Source organism: Hyla sarda, chromosome 1 (assembly GCF_029499605.1).
Source record: "Hyla sarda isolate aHylSar1 chromosome 1, aHylSar1.hap1, whole genome shotgun sequence".
NCBI classification, from domain to species: domain Eukaryota; kingdom Metazoa; phylum Chordata; class Amphibia; order Anura; family Hylidae; genus Hyla; species Hyla sarda.
The window spans coordinates 548008864-548034469 of record NC_079189.1 but is presented as its reverse complement, the minus strand read 5'-3'; the positions used below and the strand labels follow the sequence as shown (position 1 = coordinate 548034469).

Here is a 25606-nt window from a genome sequence, read left to right as displayed (position 1 = left end):
GCAAAGGGCAACTACCTAACAGACTCTGCGGCCAAACAAGCAGCCAAAAACTCACAGGAAGTGAAAAGCAGAGTGGAGGACACCCAGACATTGGCCCTACAGACCCTACCAGTTGGCAAATCCCAGTTGAAAGAACTACAAGAGGCAGCAAGCCCTGAAGCAAAGGACATATGGAAACAGAAAGGAGCTGTGTTGAATAGGAATGGCCTGTTTGAAAATGACAGGAAGCCCTGCTTACCAAGAAGTATGTACCCAGAAGTGGTGCAGTGGGCACATGGAGCTGCCTACTTGTCAAAATCTCTCATGAATGCCCTGATTCAAAAGTAATACACAGCACCAGGAATTACACCACTAACAGATAAGAACTGCAAGTCCTGTGCTATTTGTGCAAAGTGTTACCCAGACTGTATGCAGAAAACACCCCAGAAACACTTGGCCAGACCAAAATACCCGATTCAAAAGGATACAGATTGACCACATACAAATGCCAAAGAGCGGATGATTTGAATACGCCCTTGTGGTGGTGGACATGTTCTCAGGGTGGCCGGAAGCCTACCCAACTACCAATATGACAGCCAAGACCACGGCCAAGAAACTCCTCAATGAAATAGTATGCCGGTATGGAGTACCTGAAGTCATAAAAAGTACCTGCTTTCACTGCTATGGTGACAAAAGAAATCTGGTCTGCCCTAGGAGTCCCTTTATCCTTTCATACTCCCCATCACCCCCAGAGCAGTGGAAAGGTTGAAAAAATGAATGGCACCCTTAAAACCCGAATATTGAAAATGTCCCAAGAAACTTGTCTACCTTGGCCTGATAGTCGACCCATTGCCCTCTATAGCGTCAGAAACACTCCTAAAAAGGAGTCCATTCCCTATCCCCCTATAAGATTTTGTTTGGCACCATCCTAAGATTAGGGTGTTACTATCCTCAGCAGTTACAAGTACTAACTAATTATGTGGCCGCATTATCAAGGGAGTTGGCTAAAATACATGCCCGAGTGTTTTCTTCTATTCCAGATCCTAAAGCAGTTGCGGGGACTCACAAGCTAATGCCTGGTGATTGGGAACTAGTGAAAAAGTTTGTGAGAAAGTATCCTCTTGAGCCCAGATTTGATGGTCCATTCCAAGTCCTGCTGACCACGTCTACTTCAGTCAAGGTGGAAGGGAAGAACACCTGGATCCATGCTTCCCACTGCAAGAAGGTGCCAATGTCAGAAGACGAAGGAACCAGTCCAACTTAATCACGAAGATCATACATATCCTTTGTCTAGTATCAATCTAGGCGGCCCAGAGATAGCCATAACTATGAAAAAGGGACGAATACGGTTCTGGCTTAATTCAGTAAATACCACTGTAGCCACATATGTTTTTGATGCATGTGCAATGTTAACTGGCCCAAGGGGAGCCAATCAATGGAAGTGGTACCATGAAGGATAAGGGGAGGGATGTGTGTGTCACTGGTGGCCCATGGGGAGAAGACTGTAAGTCCTGGTCCGCATCGGCCTTTCTGGGCCCCCATGGGGTTACAAAGTCCCCAGATACAGACAGCAAGGACAAGGAAGGTAGACCTTTGTTAGACCGCATGAAGTTGGTTAAAACAGGCCCCGGTATGCGGCTAACCATTCAGAATCCAGTCCCCAGTGATGCAGGGACTTATGTCCATGGTTGGTGGTTTGGAGGGACTAACCAAGGTCACCAGAAAAGGTTTGAAATTAAGGATATATATAGCTCAGGGTAATGGAGAGACCCAAATGCACCCCTAATCCATTCTATAGAACAACATGTCCAGTCCTACAAGAAAATGGTAGCTATAGCAAATCCCACCTTTGTAGACACCATGGCAATAGAAACAGGATATTCAGATGTTAACCTTTGGCTCGAGTATGAGGTATACAGCAGGGAAGAGTAATAGAACTAACTGTTATGTTTGTGGAAGCGCCAGGCCTCATCTAAGTACAGTCCCATTATAAATCCCAGAACAAGCAGAGGCATGCTTCTTCAGCCTATATACCAATAGGTCCACAAATCACACAAATTGTGAACAGTGGAAGAAGCAATATTCTATAACCACCAAAACCCCTAGACCAGGAGAAGGCATCACCATTTACCCTGGGAACTATACTTGCTATTCCATCCCAGGTAACCAACGCAGATTCATGGGAATCTTTACTGATGGTTACTGTACCTCATATCGAGTTCTAGATAAAGACAAACTACAATGCCAAGTCCAGTCTTTAGGTGATATTTACTGGTTGTGTGGAGATATGAAGCTTAGAACCCGGTTAGAAGGAAACTGGACTGGAGAATGCACATTGACTAAAGTCATTATGCCTGTGCAGATCTTTAACCATGAACCAATAGCAGAACAAGAAACTCATCAGAGGAACAGATGAGAAGTCCCTAAAGGGAGCCTTGACCCCCATGTGTATATTGATGCCATTGGAGTCCCAAAGGGGGTCCCAGATGAGTTTAAGGCTAGAGACCAAGTAAAAGCAGAATTTGAATCTTTACTACTACCCCTAGTCGCCATAAATAAGAATGTAGAGTGGATTAATTATATCTATTACAATCAACAAATATTTGTAAACTTTTCAAAAGAAGCCTTCAAAGGACAGGCTGAATAGCTTAGCGCCACGTCTACTATGACGTTTCAAAATAGGACAAGAAAGGAGGGGTATGTAAATTGTTTGGGGATACCTGTTGTACATACATCCCAGAAAACACAGGACCCAATGGTAAGGTAACCATAGCCATAAAAAAAAAGTTAAAAAGCCTTTCATTGGAACTTAATAGAAACTCTGGAGTGTCAGACCCCTGGGACCAATATTTTAATGGAATGGGGGGTTGGCAAAAGATGTTGATTCAAATAGGAATAACAATTCTAACAATACTTATCATCCTTGCATTTATCATCTGTTGTGTGCTGCCATGCCTGAAGATGTGTGAAAAAGCCATGGACAAGGCTACTCCTATGATGACGAACCTCGACTATGAAAAATACCATGATGGACCATATACCCCATTACAGAAATTCCTGAATAAAGAATCATTGTATATGTAAGGGACAGCATCTGAAAATCTATGTACAAAGTAGGGATGTCCCGATACCGATACTGGTATCAGTATCGGGGCCGATACTAGCCATTTGCATGCACAGTCCACAGGTATATCCAGCTCACCCGATAGGTTGCCACTCACGCGCAACGGACTCAGCCCGGACTAGGCTGTAAGCATACAGGAGGAAGAAGGAGAATGTCCAGCGCAGTAGAAGCTCAATTGCAGATAATATTTATTCTGACACGGCAGTACAGGTAAAAGAACAGCAGTGACGCGTTTCGACCGCTTAAGCAACCTTAGTCATACTGGCCTTACTCCCATCATGGGCTCTGACTGTCTGAATGCAGGCGACACCCTTAATACTATAAAATTGTGCTGTCAATGGGCCGCGTTGAGTGTTGAGCCCGGGGTAAAGTGCACTAAGTGCCATGCAATTCACTGGACTAGATCTTATGATCAGTGGGGGTCTCCGCACTTTTGACATGTTCCTGCAACACGTCAAAGATTATTTTTTTTAAATAATGATAGTAACGTTTTAAAGGGGAACTCCCCTGTCCCAGCATCTGGAACATTGAGTTCTGAATGCTGGGTGCGGGGGTCGTGATGCTACGGCCATGCCCCTCAATGCAAGTCTATAGCATTTGGAACTAAATGTTCTGGATGCTGGGGCAGTGCAATACCCCTTTATGTAATGCACATGTGTGTAATAAATAATATTTAATATATAACAATAATGTTTATTTAATCAAGTGAATTTTCATTTACCCATTGTGGATGTAGGCTCGGAGGCCTTTGCTGTTCTTAACATTTATTGTAAAGATGGCGAGTAGGAAGAAGAAGCAGGCCATGCCAAAACAGACTCTGTACACAGCCGAGTACCCGACCAACTTATCGCAGTTCACTCCAGCCTGCAGGTGCTCACAGATGTCTCCATAAAATGGAATCTAATATAATAAAAATGTGAAGAGTTAACTCATCATCTAATAAAACACTATGCAGTATAAAGGAATAGTCTATTACATTGCACACATTAGCCATAAGCATTCTATACATTCATAGGGCATGGCTAAAGATTCTCTCTTTGGTATTCTTTACATCGAATAATAGGTTTAGGCTGGAATGTTCCTTAAAATAATAACTGTGGTTTATATGACTTGTATTGTGTATTATTCTTTAGTTTCCCCCTTTGGCCGACTCCATCTCTAAAGCTTTACATTGTTGCTTCTTTTTATAATGAAAACAATAACGCAGTGCCAGGTCCATCATCTGACGGATCCCACCACTTACAACAGGATCTATTGGAGTCCACCAAAGTTTTGGACATTCTGACACAATTTGATGAATGAAGAGCAATCGATTTTTCAAAAATTCAAATGACAAAAAAAAATAATATTTTTTATGTTTTGGGTTTCTTTACTCAATCCTCCAACCAGGTGTGAAAGATTCCACATATAGAGAGATTTAGCCAATCAGAAGGGTCCTCGTGTCGCTCCTTCGGTTGCACAGTCTTGTACATCATTTTAAATCCAGATCTGCGCTTGAAATAATCCATACAGTAATAGAAAATATCCTCAGGGTTTATTTAAGGATAATGAGCTGCGATTTGCTTCCAAACCATTTCTGCCAATGGCTTCTGTCTCAGATTTTCCATCTGCTGCCGGGGAGAGAAGACGCCGCGGTTGAGACAAGTATTACTTCTAATAGAAGACTGGGAGAGGGGCTTATGTGCGGAGAGACAACTGTATGGGCTGAAGGCACCAGGGCTTGAAACACTTCATTCAGGACTGTACAAATATGGAAATATGGTACCAAAACACTGCAGTAACTCACAGGTTAGAGGTGTATTTAAGAAGGCTCTGTCACATCTCCTATGCTCTTCTACCTGAGGCATACAGGAGGAGATTCTAGGCTTAGAAAAATATTTCTTTGAACTGAATCAGTATTTTCTACTAAAAAGCTATTTAAAGGAGTACTCAGGTGGAATTTTTTTTTTTTTTTTAAATCAACTGGTACCAGAAAGTCCTATTTAGAAATCTTAATCCTTCCAGTACTTATCAGATGCTGTATACTATAGAAGAAATTCTTTTCTTTTTGAATTCCTTTTCTGTCTGACCACAGGGCTCTCTGCTGACACCTCTGTCCATGTCAGGAACTGCCCAGAGCCAGGATAGGTTTGCTCTGGGGATTTGCTCCTGCTCTGGACAGTTCCTGACGCGAACAGAGGTGTCAGCAGAGAGCACTGTGGTCAGACAGAAAATAAATTTGAAAAAACTTCCTCTATACAGCAGCTGAAAAGTACTGGAATGATTAAGATTTTTAAATAGAAGAAATTTACAAATTGTTTTCCCATCGGAGTACTCCTCTAAATGCTGCCTAGTTTGAGAGTCCTGTTTTCCCCACCCACAGAGTAATTGACAGATTTCACTGCATGAGTTTGTAGAGGGAGGTCTGTCATTCAATGTTTATGGGAAGCAAAACACACCGGTTTTAGGTTATGGACACCTTTAATTGCAATTTTCTATTCATGTTTTAAAGTCTATTATGGTGCCAAAACTATTTTCTCTTTAGGCTTTTATTAAGAATTTTGCTTAGTTTCTCTTCTGCAGCCTACACATTTTTCCACACAGTCCTGTCCTGTTTACATTAAAATCTGTCACATAAAGGCCCTGATGTATCAAACTATGTGAGCGATAAACTGCTTTCACTTTACCACAGCCCATTAGCTGAGCTGCGATTGGTTGTTGTGGGAAAATCCCTCCAGTTTTTCAATCACATAGCTTGATAAATCAGGGCCATTAATGTCTTTATCTCCAACCTTCATATGGCTTCTCTTGAACAATTTACTAAACTGATTTATGTCAGATTAAAACTTAAATGGGTTATACAGGAATAGAAAAACAGAGCTAATGTCTTTCAAAAAACAGCACCACACTTGCCCTAAGGTTGTTTGTGGTATTGCAGCTCAGTTCCATTGAAGTGAATAGACTCAAATTGTAATACCACACACACAACCAGAGGAAAGGCGTGGTACTGTTTTTTAGAAGAGATTATCTGTTTTTCTATTGTAACTCCTTTAACTTTGGTCTGGTGATAAATCAGCTTAGATTGTCCTTCAGGAGAAAAATTTTAAGGACTGGAGACTGAGCCATCATGTTGATCCTCAGACAGATTTTACTGTGAACGGGACAGAGAAGCTAAAAGAAGTTGGCCAAATAGGCTGCAATAGAGAAACTAACCTACATTTTTAATATACTTATTCCCTAGTCTGTGGCATGAGGAGAAGATGATTTTCACCAGACAACCCCATAAAACTCTATGGGCTTGCTGCCAGTACACTGCAGTATATGTCAGCATCCCTTTTGACAGGTTGATGACTTCTACATTTTACATACTAGGGTGATATGTTCTGAAAATGGCCTTACATATATTTACAATACATATCTCCTCCTCTGACAGATCACACAAAACAGCTGTCATCTCTCCGGGTGAATTTATTTCATGTTTTGATAACATGGAAAAGGGAGTTGTTCCCTCTCCGGGGAATTAGGTTAAAGTTATAAAACATAATAGCAAATCAAGTTACATGTTCTGCACGTAATGTATTCACTGTCCTCCGCATTACATTGACCAGAGTTCTTACGATCCTGATCCTATACAACCCCCACGGGTACAGAAGGCGCACAGAGTGTTCTCAATATCTGCTTGCAAAGCAAGATTAAAAGGGTTTAATATTATAATAATAAAAAAAAAACGTAAAATTCCATTTACAAGTAAAACATCTGCCCGTAATTGTAAAAGAAGATTAAAAATAAAACAGGGTATTTATATATAGGGTCAAAAGATTATGTAATGGATAGATTTCATATAGACAGACCAAAATCTGTACATACAAAGAAAAATAACTAACTGCTATAAAGAGTAAAAAAATAAATAAAGGGTGGGAAGTTTGAGCTATGCTGGTATGGTATGTACAGTGGGCATCAAAAGTTTGGGCAACCCAGGTAAAAATTTGTATTAATGTGCATAAAGAAGCCAAGGAAAGATGGAAAATTCTCCAAAATGCATCAAATTACAGATTAGAAATTCTTATAATATTTCAACAAAAGTTAGATTTTATTTCCATCATTAACACTTTCAAAATAACAGAAAACAAAAAAATGGCGTCTGCAAAAGTTTGGGCACCCTGCAGAATTTATAGCATGCACTGCCCCCTTTCCAAAGCTGAGACCTGCCAGTGTCATGGATTGTTCTCAATCATCACCTGGGAAGACCAGGTGATGTCAATCTCAAAGGTTTTAAATGCCCAGACTCATTTGACCTTGCCCCAACAATAAGCACCATGGGTTCTTCTAAGCAGTTGTCTAGAAATCTGAAACTGAAAATAGTTGACGCTCACAAAGCTGGAGAAGGCTATAAGAAGATAGCAAAACGTTTTCAGATGTCAATATCCTCTGTTTGGAATGTAATTAAGAAATGGCAGTCATCAGGAACAGTGGAAGATAAAGCAAGATCTGGAAGACCAAGAAAATTATCAGACAGAACAGCTCACAAGATTGTGAGAAAAACAATTAAAAACCCACGTTTGACTGCACAATCCCTCCAGAAAGATCTGGCAGACACTGGAGTTGTGGTACACTATTCCACTATAAAGAGATACTTGTACAATATGGTCTTCATGGAAGAGTCATCAGAAGAAAACCTCTTCTACGTCCTCACCAAAAATCAGCGTTTGTACATATAGACAAGAATGATGCATTTTGGAAACAAGTTCTGTGGACTGATGATGGTAAAATTGAACTTTTTGGCCGGAATGACCAGGTACGTTTGGAGAAGAATGGGAACAGAATTTAATGAAAAGAACCTCTGTCCAACTGTTAAGCATAGGGGTGGATCAATCATGCTTTGGGGTTGTATTGCAGCCAGTGGCACAGGGAACATCTCACGAGTAGAAGGAAAAATGGATTCAATAAAATTTCAGCAAATTTTGGATGCTAACTTGATGCCATCTGTGAAAAAGCTAAAGTTAAAGAGAGGATGGCTTCTACGAATGGATAATGATCCTAAACACACCTCAAAATCCACAGGGGATTACATCAAGAGGCATAAACTGAAGGTTTTGCCATGGCCTTCACAATCTCCTGACCTCAACATAATTGAAAATCTATGGATAGACCTTAAAAGAGCAGTGCGTGACAGTAATCTCAAAGAACTGGAAGACTTTTGTAAGGAAGAATGGGCAAAGATACCTCAAACAGGAATTGAAAGACTCTTGGCTGGCTACAAAAAGCATTTACAAGCTGTGATACTTGCCAAAGGGGGCAGTACAAGATATTAACTCTGCAGGGTGCCCAAACTTTTGCAGACGCCATTTTTTTGTTTTCTGTTATTTTGAAAGTGTAAATGATGGAAATAAAATCTAACTTTTGTTGACATATTATAAGAATGTCTAATCTGTAATTTGATGCCTTTTGGAGATTTTTCCATCTTTCCTTGGCTTCTTTATGCACATTAATACAAATTTTTACCTGGGGTGCCCAAACTTTTGATCCCCACTGTACGTATGTGTTCTCCAACTGTATTATATTGTAAGGACCCATTCACACTGCAGATTTTCCAAGCAGAATCCAGCAGGTTCATTCTTTCAGTGCAATCTGCTATGATTTGCATTGTGGTCTATGGAGATGGTGAATGTCTGAGAGGTCCTGGCACCAACAATCAGTTGGAGTCTGCCACTCGCAGGATGTCCGCCCAGAATTTATCCGTATATTTTGCTGTGTGAACCCCAAAAAGCTTTCGAATTACCATATTAATGTTACAGTATGGTATACACTTTTTGCAATTTGTTGCTCTAATTTCTATGAAACATTTTTGGGCACATTTACATGGGGCTGTAATGGTGAGAACAGTGATCATTACTGCAGCCCTATAGGGAGGGCATTCTTATGAAATATATATTATATATTTATTATATATATATATATACACACACACACACACACACACTTACATACAGTCATTGCCGTAATTGTTGGCACCCCTGAAATTTTTCAATGAAATTAAGTATTTCTCACAAAAAAGGTTTCCAGTAATGCATGTTTTGCTATATACATGTTTATTCCCTTTGTGTGTATTGGAATGTATCCAAAAATGGTCTGGACAAAATTATTGGCACCCTTTCAAAATTGTGAAAAAAATAAGATTGTTTCAAGCATGTGATGCTCCTTTAAACTCACCTGGGGAAAGTAACAGGTGTTGGCAATATAAAAATCTCACCTGAAAGCAGATAAAAAGAAGAGAAGTTCACTTAGTCTTTGTATTGTGTGTCTGTGTATGCCACACTAGAGGAGAATAGAACTGTCTGAGGACTTGAGAACCAAAATTGTGCAAAAATATCAACAATCTCAAGGTTACAAGTCCATCTCCGGAGATATAGATTTGCCTTTCTTCACAGTGCGCAACATTATCAAGAAGTTTGCAACCCATAGCACTGTAGCTTATCTCCCTGGGCGTGGAAGGAAGAGAAAAACTGATGAAAGGGGTCAACGCTGGATAGTCCGGATCGTGGATAAGCAGCCCCAAACAAGTTCCAAAGACATTCAAGCTGTCCTGCAGGCTCAGGTAGCATCAGTGTCGAACTATCCGTCAACATTTAAATGAAATGAAACACTATGGCAGGAGACCCAGGAGGATCCCACTGCTGACACATAGACATAAAAAAGCAAGACTACATTTTGCCAAAATGAACTTGAGTAAGCCAAAATCCTTCTAGGAAAAAAAGTCTTGTGGACAGATGAGACCAAGATAGATCTGTTTGGTAAAGCACATCATTCTACAAAGAAAAGAACACAGTACCTACAATGAAATATGGTGGAGGTTCAATGATGTTTTGGGGTTGTTTTGCTGCCTCTGGCACTGGGTGCCTTGAATGTGTGCAACGCATCATGAAATCTGAGGATTACCAACGGATTTTGGGTTGCACTGTAAAGCTGGCTTTGCGTCCGAGGTCTTGGGTCTTCCAGCAGGACAATGACCCCAAACATACGTCAAGAACGCCCAGTAATGGATGGCAACAAAGCGCTGGAGAGTTCTGAAGTGGCAGCAATGAGTCCAGATCTAAATCCCATTGAACACCTGTGGAGAGATCTTAAAATTGCTGTTGGGAAAAGGTGCCCTTCCAATAAGAGAGACCTGGAGCAGTTTGCAAAGGAAGAGTGGTCCAACATTCCGGCTGAGAGGTGTAAGAAGCTTATTGATGGTTATAGAAAGTGACTGATTTCAGTTATTTTTTCCAAAGGGTGTGCAAACAATTATTAAGTTAAGGGTGCCAATAATTTCGTCCAGCCCATTTTTCGAGTTTGGTGTGACATTATGTCCAATTTTCTTTTTTTCCTCCCTTTTTTGGTTTGGTTCCAATACACACAAAGGGAATAAACATGTGTATAGCAAAACATGTGTTACTGCAATCCTTTACTGTGAGAAATACTTCATTTTCTAGAAACATTTTCTGTGGTGCCAACATTAACGGCCATGACTGTGTATATACACACACACACATACACACACACACACACACACATATACATATATATATATATATATATATATTTTATACTTTGTTTTCTGATAACTTCATGGGTGATAGACTCACATGTGCTTCCATCAGTTTAGCCACAGAGGTGGACATCATAACCGCGCAGACAATGGTGACCAGAATGAAGAACAAGGCGTACATGATGCGGGTGCTTGTAGACTGTTTGATCGTCGGGCAGCATGTACAGCACAGGGCGCAGGCTGCAGCCCCGCAGCAGCAGGCCACCTGTAAAACACGAAATAAAAAAACCAACAGATTATTCTGATTCCTATTAATAGCCAGTTTAGCAGCACAATAAAAGAGTATGTGATATATTAATTGTAAAGGTAAAAACTTCCTATAAAATCATAAAACATAAAGTGGTGGCTAATGTACGGTATATCGTGTTTATGGTCTCCAGTATACGCCAGGGATCTGTTTAATATATACCTTGTTGGCTTGTTCATGATAGACAGTAGAAATAAATCTGGACCCACTGTACACTGTATACTTGTGTATGTTGGTGTCTATCTTATTCGCCCATTATTTGACCCCCTCCTCCTTATTACTGTATATCTGTTTACAAGGCAATTTGTTAGTGCATAAGAACACACAGTTTTTTCCTGCTGTGATTTTACAATAGATTCAGAGATAAATCTCTTCTACTTTGTCACAATTTTGAAAAGTCTTCTATACTCCGAGTTGATAAAAGGGACAAGTATTGATCAGCACGGACACTACCTCCAATAGGTGGCACCACAGAGCAAACCGTTTCCTTCTGGAGGAGACCTGCTTTGCATATAGATTTCCCTGTGGAGCATGGCATGGCCTATAAGACTCCACATGCCAGTTTGGCGCCCTCTTCAAGGACAAACTTTACACTTCAATCTCAAAAGACTACACAAGGGGTTAACTGGGATAGCCTACTGTTAGGAAAAGCCACCAAAGTGATGTTAGGGTTTTACTGTTTAGTTCATTTAAAAGGTACTCCGGTGGAAAACTTTTTTTTTTTTTTGTAAATCTACTGGTGCCAGAAAGTGAAACAGATTTGTAAATTACTTATATTAAAAAATCTTAATCCTTCCAGTACTTATTAGCTGCTGAATACTACAGAGGAAATGTTCTTCTTTTTGGAACACAGTGCTCTCTGCTGACATCACGAGCACAGTGCTCTCTGCTGACATCTTTGTTTTTAGGAACTGTCCAGAGCAGCATATGTTTTCAATGGGGATTTTCTCCTACTCTGGACAGTTCTTAAAATGGACAGAGATGTCAGCAGAGAGCACTGTGATGATGATGTCAGCAGAGAGCACTGTGATGATGATGTCAGCAGAGAGCTCTGTGTTTCAAAAATAAAATAATTTCCTCTGTAGTATTCAGCAGCTAATAAGTACTGGAAGGATTAAGATTTTTTTTTTTATAGAAGTAATTTACAAATCTGTTTCCCTTTCTGGCACCAGTTGATATAAAAAAAAAAAAAAATAAATAAAAGTTTTCCACCAGAGTACCCCTTTAAAATAAGGCAAGCTGTAGTACCAGGTACAACCACTCTTGTGTAGCTGTTTCTGCGTTGGGTACTGCAGTAAAGGGGTCACGGCACTCCAGGGTGGGTTGCACTCCAACCATCAGAAAATATTAAAGAACAAAACCCAACACTCCATGTGCAGTTTGGTCACACTTGAGGACATTTTAGACTATTAAAACCACAATCACAGCCTAAACCATATGGGTTATGTGCAGCTCTTGCTTGTGTTGTAATATTACGTTTTTTTATGGGCCAGGATAAATCTATCACAAGAATACATCAGCTGGATCTCAAGTTCCGGTCGTGTGTGACCACCACTAGGTTCCCTATTTCATTACATCCCAGCTTCTCAGCCAACCTGCTCTTCAGGTATTATTGAGTCTATGGGAAAACATGTGACCCTTTCAGCCACAGTAAAATGCCTATTGTGACATTGGCTTCAGACCACTGCTCCTTCCTTGACCAAAGATATAGATACACTAAAGTATTTACTTTTTCTTACCACATAGAAACACTTTAAAATACTGTTAAAGGAGTCCGTATTTAAAAAATGGCGTCCTTTTATAGACACTTTCTACACCCAGGTTAAGATTCCCAGTTTCATGAAAGATTTTCATCATGGCAATGGACTGGGGACCTGAAGGTTTTAATGGAAAACTAGGACTGTCTTAGAAATCTCTTTACGGGCAATGTTTGGTCCCACATAGGGGTATTTTCTACTTTAAAAGGGGTATTCCGGCTTTATACATCTTATCCCCTATCTAAAGGATAGGGGATAAGATTTATGATCATGTGTCCCACCGCTGGGGACCCCGCGATCTCAGTGTCAGGCGCTGCCTTCGAGACAGGGACGTGACGTCACGTGACGGCAGTCATGCCCCCTCCCATAGACATGAATGGAGGGGCGAGGAATACCCCTTTAACTAATAGGTTTGCACTGTTTTCACTATTGGTTGACCTTATTTTTGGGTCAGATTTTTCATGCTCACAACTCTTTCTGACTGCAGAGGATGGTCGCTTTTGGACTATTTCGCACACGCACACGTCACACTTTGCTGTCCTTCAAGTATTGTGCAAAATTTGTGATTCATCTTTCCGATCTTTCACGAGAAATATTTTATTAAATAAAAAATAATCTGTCAGCACAGGCATAAATGGATCAAATGACCTGATAGCGATAATTCTAGAAATGCACCATCCACAGCGAGACTATCATTAGAAAAGTTATGAGGTTACAGATCCGGATGTTCACAGCAGTAGGTAATGGTATAAGACAATGTGGTCATGTGAATGAGGTCAGATCTGCCAGGGGCAGGGCGAGTGGATGCAGTATGCGCCCAAGACTGATGACCTGCGGTATCACTTATACCAACCTGTGATAGAAGTCAGGCTGAGGTGACTGATGTAACAAAGGAACCTCAAAATTCCCATATCTTATACATTAATCTGGTCAAACTTACTATGTGAAAGATTTAATTACAAGGCAACACAAGGACAGCATATACAATAGGGCCGATCAAAGGGGTTTTATATAGGATACATGATGAGTGTCTGATCGATGGTGGTCCAACCCTAAGGACCTGACGTTTATGAGAACGGGGTTTGTGTCCCCTTAACTGAATGGAGCTGGGGCCATGTACATGTTCAACTCTGTAGGACTGATCACTGTACTGCTATCTTTGTTGGACTAAAGGGGAAGTGTTTCTCTTTGAGGAGAGCACCATAAAGATGCCCAGAGACCTGCCCCTTCAATCACACAGGTATAGGCCTTTTTACAGCCAGCCAGCACCCTGCACTGTACTGATGTACTCTTCACTGTATACATAATACAGCTATATAGATGGCTGTATAAGGTTTACACTGCCTCCTCACCCCTCAAGGAGTTAAATAAAAGTGCTCAGGAGCACTGATTAACTCTTTCCTTGCTGGGCTGAGTTGTACTCACGGTTGTCAGCTGCAAGCACAGCTCAGCCCTGGGATTGCCAGGTTTGCGAGAGCTGAACCTGGCAATGTTCGAAAAATTCGTCCGAGAACCCTTAGAAGTTCGGATCAAATCCAGGTTCAGGAGGCTTGGCTCACTCAACTCTAGTAATGAGTGCCTTTCATGGTCAAATCCTTATGACACCAGATTAAAGAATTTTGTTGAAAATAGAGTTTTCATATTTAAAGCAGTTTTCTGAGAGACTTTTATACTGATGGCCTATATTTACTCTACTTGGTTTATTTACACCAATATCTGCTTCAAAATAATAGTACACCAAACAAACAAATCTGGAGAATTTTAGAAATTATTTGAGCCACTTCCCCTATTTTAAACACAATTACCGTAGCCACAGAAGCAGTGGGAAACATGCTTGTAACCCGCCCATGTGAACGTACCCTAAACGTTTTGACAACTAAGAGGCAAGAAAGAAATGAGACTGAACTAACCATCCAACTCCGTTTTATTCGGTCATATAAAAGGTGCAGGCAGGTGTGGCGGCGGAGGCAGGGGCAAACCGGAACAGCGGGCTGGCTTGCCCCTGCTGCCGCACCCGCCTGAACCTTTATATAACAGAATAAATCAGCATTGGATGGCGAATGCAGTCTCATTTCTTTCTTGCCTCTCAGTTGTCAAATTCTTTGTGTTTACGTTGCACCTCTGGGACCAAGTCCTTCCCCCTGCTCGTAATTCATATACCCTAGTCTTGTCAGTGCCGTGCCATCGCTTCTACTAGTGTACGTACCCTAAAAGTTTGGAAACCACCATCAGCTCCAAAAAAGGCACAGTTTGCTTCTATACCCCAACAACTAGCCAATGGTGTCTGCAACGCTTATTCAGCAAATACAACTGATAGATTCCCTTTAAAGCATTGCTGGTCATACAATCACTTAGTATACTAGTGTAGACCAACCAAAGATCATAACACACTTTAATGTCAAAATTCTTTCATGTTTAAGCATAAAGTCATTTTTGCAATTGACAAAGCCTCTTTAGAAGGGTTGGGTCATAAATACCGGAGGATTCACAAGCCCTGGAATGTGGAGACGATGGATGTTTGTCTTTGCTATATAAGCATTACAGTCTAGTCCATTCTAGTTCCAGAGAGTTATCAGAAGCAAACATAGCCATAGATTCCTATAGTGAGAGACTGTAGAGAGATTATGTTTCCACAGCTGTTCGTTTCCAGCACCTTGTTGGGTCTGTGTAAAGAAATATGTTCTGAAGTTATGGAGAGTTCCTGTCCATGTAACGTGGCCCTGAAGCTTCGGTGATAAACTGTGTCACTTCTTTTTTTTCCGCATGTTCCCCAAGCTCCCAGTAAAGTCAATAGGAGGAGGGTTTTCTTAGGTGACGGCACCCTGTTTTTGATGTTGGAATTGGTGCATTTTTCACACAGAAACAGCACACCTTAGCCCTTGTGATCATACCCTAATAGTTAGGATGTTCAGTCCACTTCCCAATCTTATCGTATTTTTCGCCATATAAGACGCACTTTTTCTTCCCCAAAACTGGGGGGGAAAGGTTGGTGCGTCTTATAAGGCGAATACACACCTATCGCGGCGGTCCCTGCGGCCGGGACCCGCGGCTAATACAGGACATAACAGATCGCGGTGATGCCCTGTATTAACCCTTCAGACGCGGCGATCAAAGCTGACCGGCGCGTTTGAAACGAAGATAACACTAACCCGACTGTTCAGTCGGGCTGTTCGGGACCGCCGCGGTGAAATCACAGCGTCACGAACAGTTTACAGGACACTGGGAGGGAAGTTACCTGCCTCCTCGGTGTCTGCTCCGTGCCGGGTTCCCCTGTATGGCCGGCGCTCTCCGTCGTCATCACGTCATCGCGCACGCTGTCCCGTCATCCAATAGGAGCAGCGTGCGTAGCGTCGTCATGGCGGCGACGGAGAGCGAGGATACCGGGCAGCAGAGACGTTCTGGAGCGATGGGGACACGCCGGGGATGCGGTGACAGCGATGGAAGGCGACATCCAGGGCAGCGGTGACGGGTCCGGAGTGGAGTAATACAGAGCTTTGCTAGGAATAAACCGGAACCCAGTAATAAACTAAAACGTGTAGACAAGAAGTTTTTCATCTGCCGCCAACATGCAGCTTTTATTTAATCTTTTTCTATAAGAAAGGAGCCTTGTTAGGGGATGTAAATGTGGGTACAGAAGCTCTATGGCACTCTATATTGGTCTATGTGAGCTCCCTTTGTCAGCCAAACATCTAAGAAAACCACAATTGAAGGCCTCCAAAAGACAACACGATGCTTTGGTTTTGCAAAAACTACATCAGAAATATATCCTTAGGGATTATAAGAATCTATAGAGCACTGTATCTACAGCAGATGCTTCCTGTGTTTTCCAGAATGACCAAGACAGACGGACGGACGGACGGACGGACGGACGGCCAGTGACTGTACTAAACTTTCCACGTGACCACGTCCTGTCATAACAGTTCTGTAGCCTGAAGATTTGATGAGGATTCTAAATACAAAATATCTATTGACCTCTATGGAGCTATAGACTGACCATTAAGCAGATAATGACTAATATCGTGACCAAAAGATGTTCTTTATAGGAATACACCCTGGGGTCCACATACAGGGTCTATGGTCATCCTATTACAGCTGTGTGCAACTTGGAAATAGCACTTGTATGGGGGAAAGGGGCGAGATAGCGGTCCGCTCTGGTATGTGTGGGACCAGCTTTAGCCAAGTGCCCCTATCATTTAAAAAAAAAAAAAAATACATTTGACACGTCACAAAAACATGTTAAAAGTTTTTATCGGTCAGGGTTCCAGTGCTTATAGTGGTTATCTGGCAAAGAAGATATGTGCCCATGTTGTTAAATAAAACACATTCAGTAATCCCTCAACTTACAATGGCCTCAGGTTACAATATTTTAAGCATACAATGGTCTTTTCTGGACCATTGTAACTTGAAACCAGACTCAACATACAATGCTACGTACAGTCCAGATCTGTTAATGTCAATGTCAATGGCTGGAAGAACTGACCAATCCGAATGGACATTTTACTTGTATCACTGAAGTGCATGCACTGAATGGTGTCTGGTAGCACCTCCTACGGTACAGGGAGGTATTACATGTTCTGTACTCTTTACCTGTACCAGTGTTAGCTGCTCATTTGGACACCAGGTGAGGACGGCTCCACTTTACTTCTTTTGGGACACTGCGTGCACTGTACAGGACCCTGAAGAAGCTCCTGTCCTCTACATAGACAGTGATTACAGCTCCCAGAAGATCTTTCTTACTTTTATATATAAGGACTTTCTTTATATTAGTTATCTACCATATATACTCGAGTATAAGCCTAGTTTTTCAGCACGATTTTTCGTGCTGAAAACGCCCCCCTCGGCTTATACTCGAGTGAACTCTCCGCCTGTCAATCCCTTCTCAGTGGTCTTCAACCTGCGGACCTCCAGATGTTGCAAAACTACAGCTCCCACATGCCCGGACAGCCATCGGCATGCTGGGAGTTGTAGTTTTGAAACATCTGGAGGTCCGCAGGTTGTAGACCACTGCGGCCTTCGTCATCATCCAGACCCCCCTTTAGTTTTCTACTCAGCTCCCCTCGGTGGGAAGGAAGGGTGAGCTGGTCTGTGACGTCCCTGCGCATGAACGTCCCTGTGCGTCGTCGTCAAGGCAACATCACTAGTCCGGGGCTGGCCCGGAGCGGAGAAGAAGGCATCCCAATGAAGATGGACAGCCCGGAACGACTAACCCTCTCCACCGGATGGTCCCTGCAGCATAGATGGCCCAGACCAGCTCACCCTTCCTTCCCACCGAGGGGAGGTGAGTAGAAAACTAAAGGGGGGTCTGGATGATGATGAAGGCCTCTGTGGTCTTCAACCTGCGGACCTCCAGAGGTTTCAAAACTACAACTCCCAGCATGCCCGGACAGCCATCGGCTGTCCGGGCATGCTGGGAGTTGTAGTTTTGCAATATCTGGAGGTCCGCAGATGTTGAAGACCACTGATGAAGGGATTAACAGGCGGTGATGATGTATTTCCCACCCTAGGCTTATAGTCGAGTCAATAACTTTTCCTGGGTTTTTGGGTTGAAATTAGGGGTCTCGGCTTATATTCGGGTCGGCTTATACTCGAGTATATACGGTACTTATTTTAGTTTAATCCTCACTTTTATTTTTTGATGACATTTTGGGGCTTCAGAACCAATTACCAGGTTCTCAGAGTTATGGTCACAACATACAATGGTCTCAACATACAATTGTCATACTGGTACCAATTAATATTGTAATTTGAGGGACCACTGTATGTGCCCAGGCTGTTTAATAATGAAAAATAAATTTAAAAAAGCCAATACTTTTCTCTCTTGTTCCCCTGTAGCATCTGGTATCAGGACATCCAGTCTTTTCTGAACTCCGCTTCCCGAAGTTACATTTGCTATATCAAACTGTGGCCAGTGATGGGTATAGCGGCGATGTGACGTAGCAAGTGTCAGCAGAGACCAGGTGTCCTGATACCAGATGCTACAGGGGAGGGAAAGAGATGTAAATATATATATATATATTTTTTTTTTTTTTTTTTTTTTTTTTAAACATAGACCTGGGCACATTTCTTAAAAAAAAAAAAAAAAAAAAAAAAGGGATGGCTTAAACCCCCTTACCCCCCTCCTAATTAGCTGTTTGAAGGGGCCACACACCGGTGAGTGCAGCAACCTCTTAAAGGGGTTATCCAGGGAAAAAAAAATATATACTTTTTTTTTTTTATATATCAACTGGCTCCAGAAAGTTAAACAGATTTGTAAATTACTTCTATTAAAAAATCTTAATCCTTTCAGTACTTATGAGCTTCTGAAGTTAAGGTTGTTCTTTTCTGTCTAAATCCTCTCTGATGACACCTGTCTCGGGAAGCCCCCAGTTTAGAAGCAAATCCCCATAGCAAACCTCTTCTAAACTGGGTGGTTCCCGAGACAGGTGTCATCAGAGAGGATTTAGACAGAAAAGAACAACCTTAACTTCAGAAGCTCATAAGTACTGAAAGGATTAAGATTTTTTAATAGAAGTAATTTACAAATCTGTTTAACTTTCTGGAGCCAGTTAATATATATAAAAAAGTTTTTTTCCTGGAATACCCCTTTAACCTTTGTTAAAGGGGTTGTGCGCTGCCCTGCAGTTCGGAGCTCCGCTCACAGCGTCCGGAAGTTCATTACTCCGAACGCTGTGCGAGAGCTTCCGTTTTCGCGCCCCCTCGTGACGTCACGCCCGCCAGCCGCGAACACGGAAGCCCGCACACAGCGTTCGGAGTAATGAACTTCCGGACGCTGTGAGCGGAGCTCCGAACTGCAGGGCAGCGCACAACCCCTTTAACATAGTTTAACATTCCAATACCCTCCACATCCACTACTAAATATGTGGCAGTACTCCTGCATGCCATCCATTTAGTAGCGGCTGTACAGGGTACTGGAGTGTTCGCCCATCCGGCTAAGTGTATAGTGTGCACAAATAGGTACTCACCTGTACATGCATGGTCCAGTCAAACATCTAATTTGTGATGTTGCCAGTAGTCCTCCCCTTCTACCCCCTACCTACCTAATTTTGATGGATATAGGTTGTAGATAATCTCTACCAGATTAAAATGAGCTCTGTCAGATTTAAAAAAAAAATTTATGTTGTACATATTAGCAAAACATTAATGTATAAATTCATAACCTATATTTAATCACTTTTTCTAGAAATCATGGCTCATACAAAAAGACCACTATACCATCCCCATACCATCAGGAACGTAATCCTGTCAACTGCAGCATCATCTTGGTCCCAGCTGAAGCATATGCTCGGACAAAGTCCAGTAAGTGAGGGCGGGACTAGAACTCCTCTGTGCTCACTCTTGTCCTGCCTATCAGACTTCTGTCTGGATACAGAAAGGGAGGGGGTTACAGAGCAGCCTTGCAGTGATTGGATGAAGATACCGAGCACAGCACAGAAGATTCAGGGAGGAAGTAAATGCATGGTGAGTGAGAGCAAGGTCCGTGCTTTCCTGAGACACGCCCCTTCCTGAGCAGTGGATGTCAGAATAAGCGAGCAGCAGAACAGAGGGATTTGTGCGCCAAATACAGAAGCTAGACACAAAAAAAGACATGTAAAGCATCTGCATGACCTAATGAGTAACCTATATAACCATTATTTCCTGAGATATGACAGGTGGTCTTTAATCCATCAACATTATAGTGTATTGCACCAACAGGAAAACAAAGCCTGTGCCCGCTGCCCACCCTTCCCCCATATCTCGGATATAAAGATACTAGAATGACGATCCGTTTCACTTTGGGTGGAGGGGGATTACTGCTTTGTGTTTTAGGTGTTTCTTTAAAGGGGTATTCCAGGCCAAAACTTTTTTTTTATATATATATATATAAACAGCAATGCTTCAGCTCACCCCAGGTGCGCACGGACAGAGCGCGGACCTCGCCCAATTGAACAGCAGAAGAAAGAGGAGTCCAGCGTCCAGAAACTCGGAGGAAAATATTTATTCACCAGATGGTCATGACAGGAACACAGGGTACAGTGACGCGTTTCGGCTTTACAACGAAGCCTTAGTCATGCACCATAGTGTATGACTAAGGCTTCGTTGTAAAGCCGAAACGCGTCACTGTACCCTGTGTTCCTGTCATGACCATCTGGTGAATAAATATTTTCCTCCGAGTTTCTGGACGCTGGACTCCTCTTTCTTCTCATATATATATATATATATATATATACATACACAGCAACAGAAGATTCTTTGTCTATATATATATATATCTCAACTGGCTCCGGAAAGTTAAACAGATTTGTAAATTACTTCTATTAAAAAATCTTAATCCTTCCAATAGTTATTAGCTTCTGAAGTTGAGTTGTTGTTTTCTGTCTAACTGCTCTCTGATGACTCACGTCCCGGGAGCTGTCCAGCTCCTATGGGGATATTCTCCCATCATGCACAGCTCCCGGGACGTGACATCATCATTGAGCAGTTAGACAGAAAACTTCAGAAGCTAATAACTATTGGAAGGATTAAGATTTTTTAATAGAAGTAATTTACAAATCTGTTTAACTTTCCGGAGCCAGTTGATCTATATATAAAAAAAAGGTTTTGACTGGAATACCCCTTTAAGGATTTTTTTTTTTTTTAACAATTCTACTGCTGATTGACATGTAAAGGCAGAAAAAACAAAGAACAATAAGACCGTGGGTGTCCAAAACTGTGCACATATCTGGTTTACCGAAATGCAAATAGTGTCTCGTAAAAGTATGAAAGGAAACGTCTCAGGAAATAAGTTCTACATGAACGATAACAGGGAGTAATGTAACTGTGACGTTCCTAATGCCACTGCGGGGAAAATGTATCATTCATGTGGAGACAAAACCTGTCCAGATGAAAATTACTGAGTTGCCCATAGCAACCAATCAGATCGCTGCTTTCATTTTTCAGAGGCCTTTTCAATAAATGAAAGAAGCGATCTGATTGGTTGCTATGGGCAACTCAGCAACTTTTCCTCTGGACAGGTTTTGATAAATCTCCCCCATCGGGTACACCAGAACCCGGGTCCACCCTTAAAGGGGTACTCCCGTGGAAAACTTTTTTTAATCAACTGGTGCCAGAAAGTGAAACAGATTTGTAAATTACTTCTATTAAAAAAATCGCAATCCTCCCAGCACTTATTAGCTGTTGAATACTACAGAGGAAATGGTTTTCTTTTTGGAACACAGAGCTCTCTGCTGACATCATGACCACAGTGCTCTCTGCTGACATCTCCGTCCATTTTAGGAATTATCCAGAGTAGGAGAAAATCCCCATAGCAAACATGCTGCTCTGGACAGTTCCTAAAATGGACAGAGATGTCAGCAGAGAGCAGTGTGGTCATGATGTCAGCAGAGAGCTCTGTGTTCCAAAAAGAAAACCCTTTTCCTCTGTAGTATTCAGCAGCTAATAAGTACTGGAATTATTAAGATTTTTTAATAGAAGTAAATTTACAAATCTGTTTAACTGTCTGGCACAAGTAGATTTAAAAAAAATAAATAAAAACAAAAACAAAAAACACTTAATTTCTCTCCATGTAAACCAGTGGCCTCTAAACGGTTGACCTTCAGATGTTGCAAAACTACAACTCCCGGCATGCCCGGACAGCCGTTGGCTGTCCGGGCATGCCAGGAGTTGTAGTTTTGCAGCATCTGGACCACCACAGTTTAAAGACCACCAATTTAAACAGATGTCAGTCTTCATAGTCAATGGATCTATGAAGCCCCCATAAACCCCTGATAAGGGTCATAGCCGATTAATCGGAAAGAACCAATAATGACGATACTTATACTTAATGAAGAGCAGCAGGAAACAGCAGTAATTGCCATAATTGTCAGCTAATAATGGGAAATGTCTTTCCATAAACTCTTCGCGGCACACAAGCTGAAGTAATGTTATTGTGTACATCTGCAGGAGGTCATGGGAAGAGGAGCCATATCTAGGTCACACATTATCCCGGCAGCCGCACAGAAGGCTGATCCTCCCATAGAGACAGCGCACGCAGCACCGCCATGAATGTGCTAACCCCGGCGCCCGCCATCATTGCGAATGGATAGTTCCCTCACAGAACTGTGTCTATGCCATCAAACCTACTTCTACAGCTTCCAGTATCCCATTTCTTCCACCTACTATACTTTATTCATATCATACAAAATATGATAGAGAGACGACATACACGAGACATACAGCAACACATGATATGAAAAGAAGAGACCCCCTAATCCTGAAGACCACCTGAATCCTGAAGACCGGCTACATAGTAGAGGAGAGGAAAGGCTGAGGTTATTTTCTGTGTGTCTTGTTACAGGCTACGTCTACACACAGAACTTAGGTTAGGTTTTTTTTTTCCAAGACATAAAATTAGAAAAAAACAACAATAAATAAAATATAATAATAATTTAAGGAAAAAAAAATAAAAAATAATATCAGCATCACAGCTCAAAAAACAGCCACTTGTTTTTACCACTGGATTCAAATAAAACATTCAGTTCAATATTATGTTGAGAATTGTTACAGACAAAAAAAAGGAAAGGCCAGAGGTTTTCTTTGGGTCGTTTTAAAGGGGTACTCCGGCGCTAAGACATCTTATCCCCTATCCAAAGGATAGGGGATAAGATGCCTGATCGCGAGGGTCCCGCCGCTGTGGACCCCCGTGTTCTTTCACGCGACACCCCATTAACATCAGCCGCCGGAGCGTGTGCACTCCGGGTCTGATGACTGACGGTCACGGGGCCGGAGTATTGTGACGTCACGGCCCTGCCCCCGTTTGACGTCACGCTCCGCCCCTTCAATGCAAGTCTATGGGAGGGGGCGTGACAGCCTTTAAGTCTTTTTTTTCTTATGTTTTGGGAAAGTTTTTTTCTTCCGTTTTTCGACAGCCATCACGTCCCCTCCCATAGACATGAATGGAGAGGGCGTGGCGTGATGTCACGACCACGGCCTCCCGAACCCGCGGGATCCCAGCTGCCCGACCCCGTGATCAGACATCCCATTCTCTATCCACTGGATAGGGGAAAGGTGTCTAGAAACAGAGTACCACTTTAAGTCCTAAAAAAAAAATAATAATATATATATATATATATATATATATATATATATATATGGTATGCACATTGCATAAAGGCATTTAAGTAGTTTTCCAGTAAAAGACAATGTATCCCCTATCCACATTGATAAGTGTCTGATAATAAGGGTGGGGGAGGGCACTATACCGATGGCTGGAAAACCCCCCATCATCTCCAGAATAGGGCCCTGGATCCGACTGTATCCTGCAGACGGCACACACTTATTTCTATGTACCAAAGAGTGACTGATCACTGGGTCTATTACACAGGGCAATAAAATCACCTTTTGTAAAATGGCCTTAAAGGGAATGTATCACCTAGATTTTGGAGATTAGAGACAGATACTGAAATATATTTTTATTGTAATTTTTGGGGGGGGATATTATTATGGGGCAGACTCCTTGCCTGCACTCTTTTTAACAGCATATTAAAGATATGTTTTACAGGGAGCCCCATGGACATAGCCAACAATAAAAAGGAGCTGTCCCATTGAGATGAATATGGGGGTGGAACGGGAGTAGACCTGTAGTTGTCTGAAAATAAAGGATCTCGTGAACCAATTCGATTACCAAGCCGTGGGTTTGCATTAGCCCTAAAAACATCTAGCACCAACCCCCCATTACTACCCCAGTATCCACAACCACGGGGGTATCGGGAAGAGCCAGTACCAAACAGGCCTGGACCATTAAGAACGGTGCCCCTGGGCCTAGGCAGTAACAGGGTGGAACCCTAAGCTAAGCGAGCAGAGGGGGAGAAGGTTGGTGCAACTATCTGTAGGTAAGTAGTAGTAATGTAGGAGGGCGGCAGCTGTGAAGGTTAAATACAATAACATATTATACATGCGACCCTCTTCATGACATACAAAGGAATTGGTTACAGTTAGGAAATTCAAGAAATAAAAGAGCACAGTACAGTACCATCACTATGTGATCTGGGTGCACGAAGTTACGTATGATTCCAAGGCCAGTATATACAGCCATGCTCTTACTTTATTATCTACAAACCTGCAGACAGGTCCATTGTAACAGAATGGCCCGGATTGACTATTGTGTTCATAGATCATTTTAATTCAGTTGTGCTCCACAATTGTGCCTTCCCCATAATTTGTGCCATTTCTACACCAAAATAACTAGAAGGGGTCATGAGTCTAGGGGTGTTTTTATTTTATTAATTTGCCCTCCCCATTCCCCTCAGTGTACCCTTCATTGGCCTACTGTGAGCTGATGCTGCAGGGGCTGGGATTTATATAGGGGTGTGCTGGAGCCGGCTGTGTGATCTCAAGCAGCAGGATCGTATGAGATCTCATCGTGCTAAAAGAGACTTGTAGTGTAGAGGCTGCAGGTCCTTGCAGGTGTGAAGCTGTGCACTACAATATATATAACGTGAGCTCTGTACTGCCAGGATCGGAGAATAACTTGTAGTGTAGAGGCTGCAGGTCCTTGCAGGTGTGAAGCTGTGCACTGGAATGTATACAACGTGAGCTCTGTACTGCCAGGACCGGAGAATAACTTGTAGTGTAGAGGCTGCAGGTCCTTGCAGGTGTGAAGCTGTGCACTACAATGTATATAACGTGAGCTCTGTACTGCCAGGATCGGAGAATAACTTGTAGTGTAGAGACTGCAGGTCCTTGCAGGTGTGAAGCTGTGCACTACAATGTATATAACGTGAGCTCTGTACTGCTAGGACCAGAGAATAACTTGTAGTGTAGAGACTGCAGGTCCTTGCAGGTGTGAAGCTGTGCACTACAATGTATATAACGTGAGCTCTGTACTGCTAGGACCGGAGAATAACTTGTAGTGTAGAGGCTGCAGGTCCTTGCAGGTGTGAAGCTGTGCACTACAATATATATAACGTGAGTTCTGT

General features: G+C 42.2%; 1 protein-coding gene across 4 annotated transcripts in view; it reads right to left on the bottom strand.

The window, feature by feature from the left end:
* Window positions 1–25606, bottom strand: part of SERINC5 (serine incorporator 5) — a 70508-nt gene that overhangs the window by 32504 nt on the left and 12398 nt on the right. The window contains exons 1-3 of one of the 4 annotated variants that reach the window (XM_056541583.1): window positions 21382–21507; window positions 10708–10875; window positions 3825–4003 (exon numbers count right to left, since the gene is read on the bottom strand). In XM_056541583.1, the coding sequence (XP_056397558.1) occupies window positions 3825–4003; window positions 10708–10791 (263 nt within the window). In that variant the 5' untranslated portion in view covers window positions 10792–10875; window positions 21382–21507. Of the gene's footprint in view, window positions 1–3824; window positions 4004–10707; window positions 10876–19636; window positions 19765–19897; window positions 20004–21381; window positions 21508–25606 lie in introns of those variants that run through there. The other 3 variants (XM_056541581.1, XM_056541580.1, XM_056541579.1) reach the window with 3 other exon arrangements.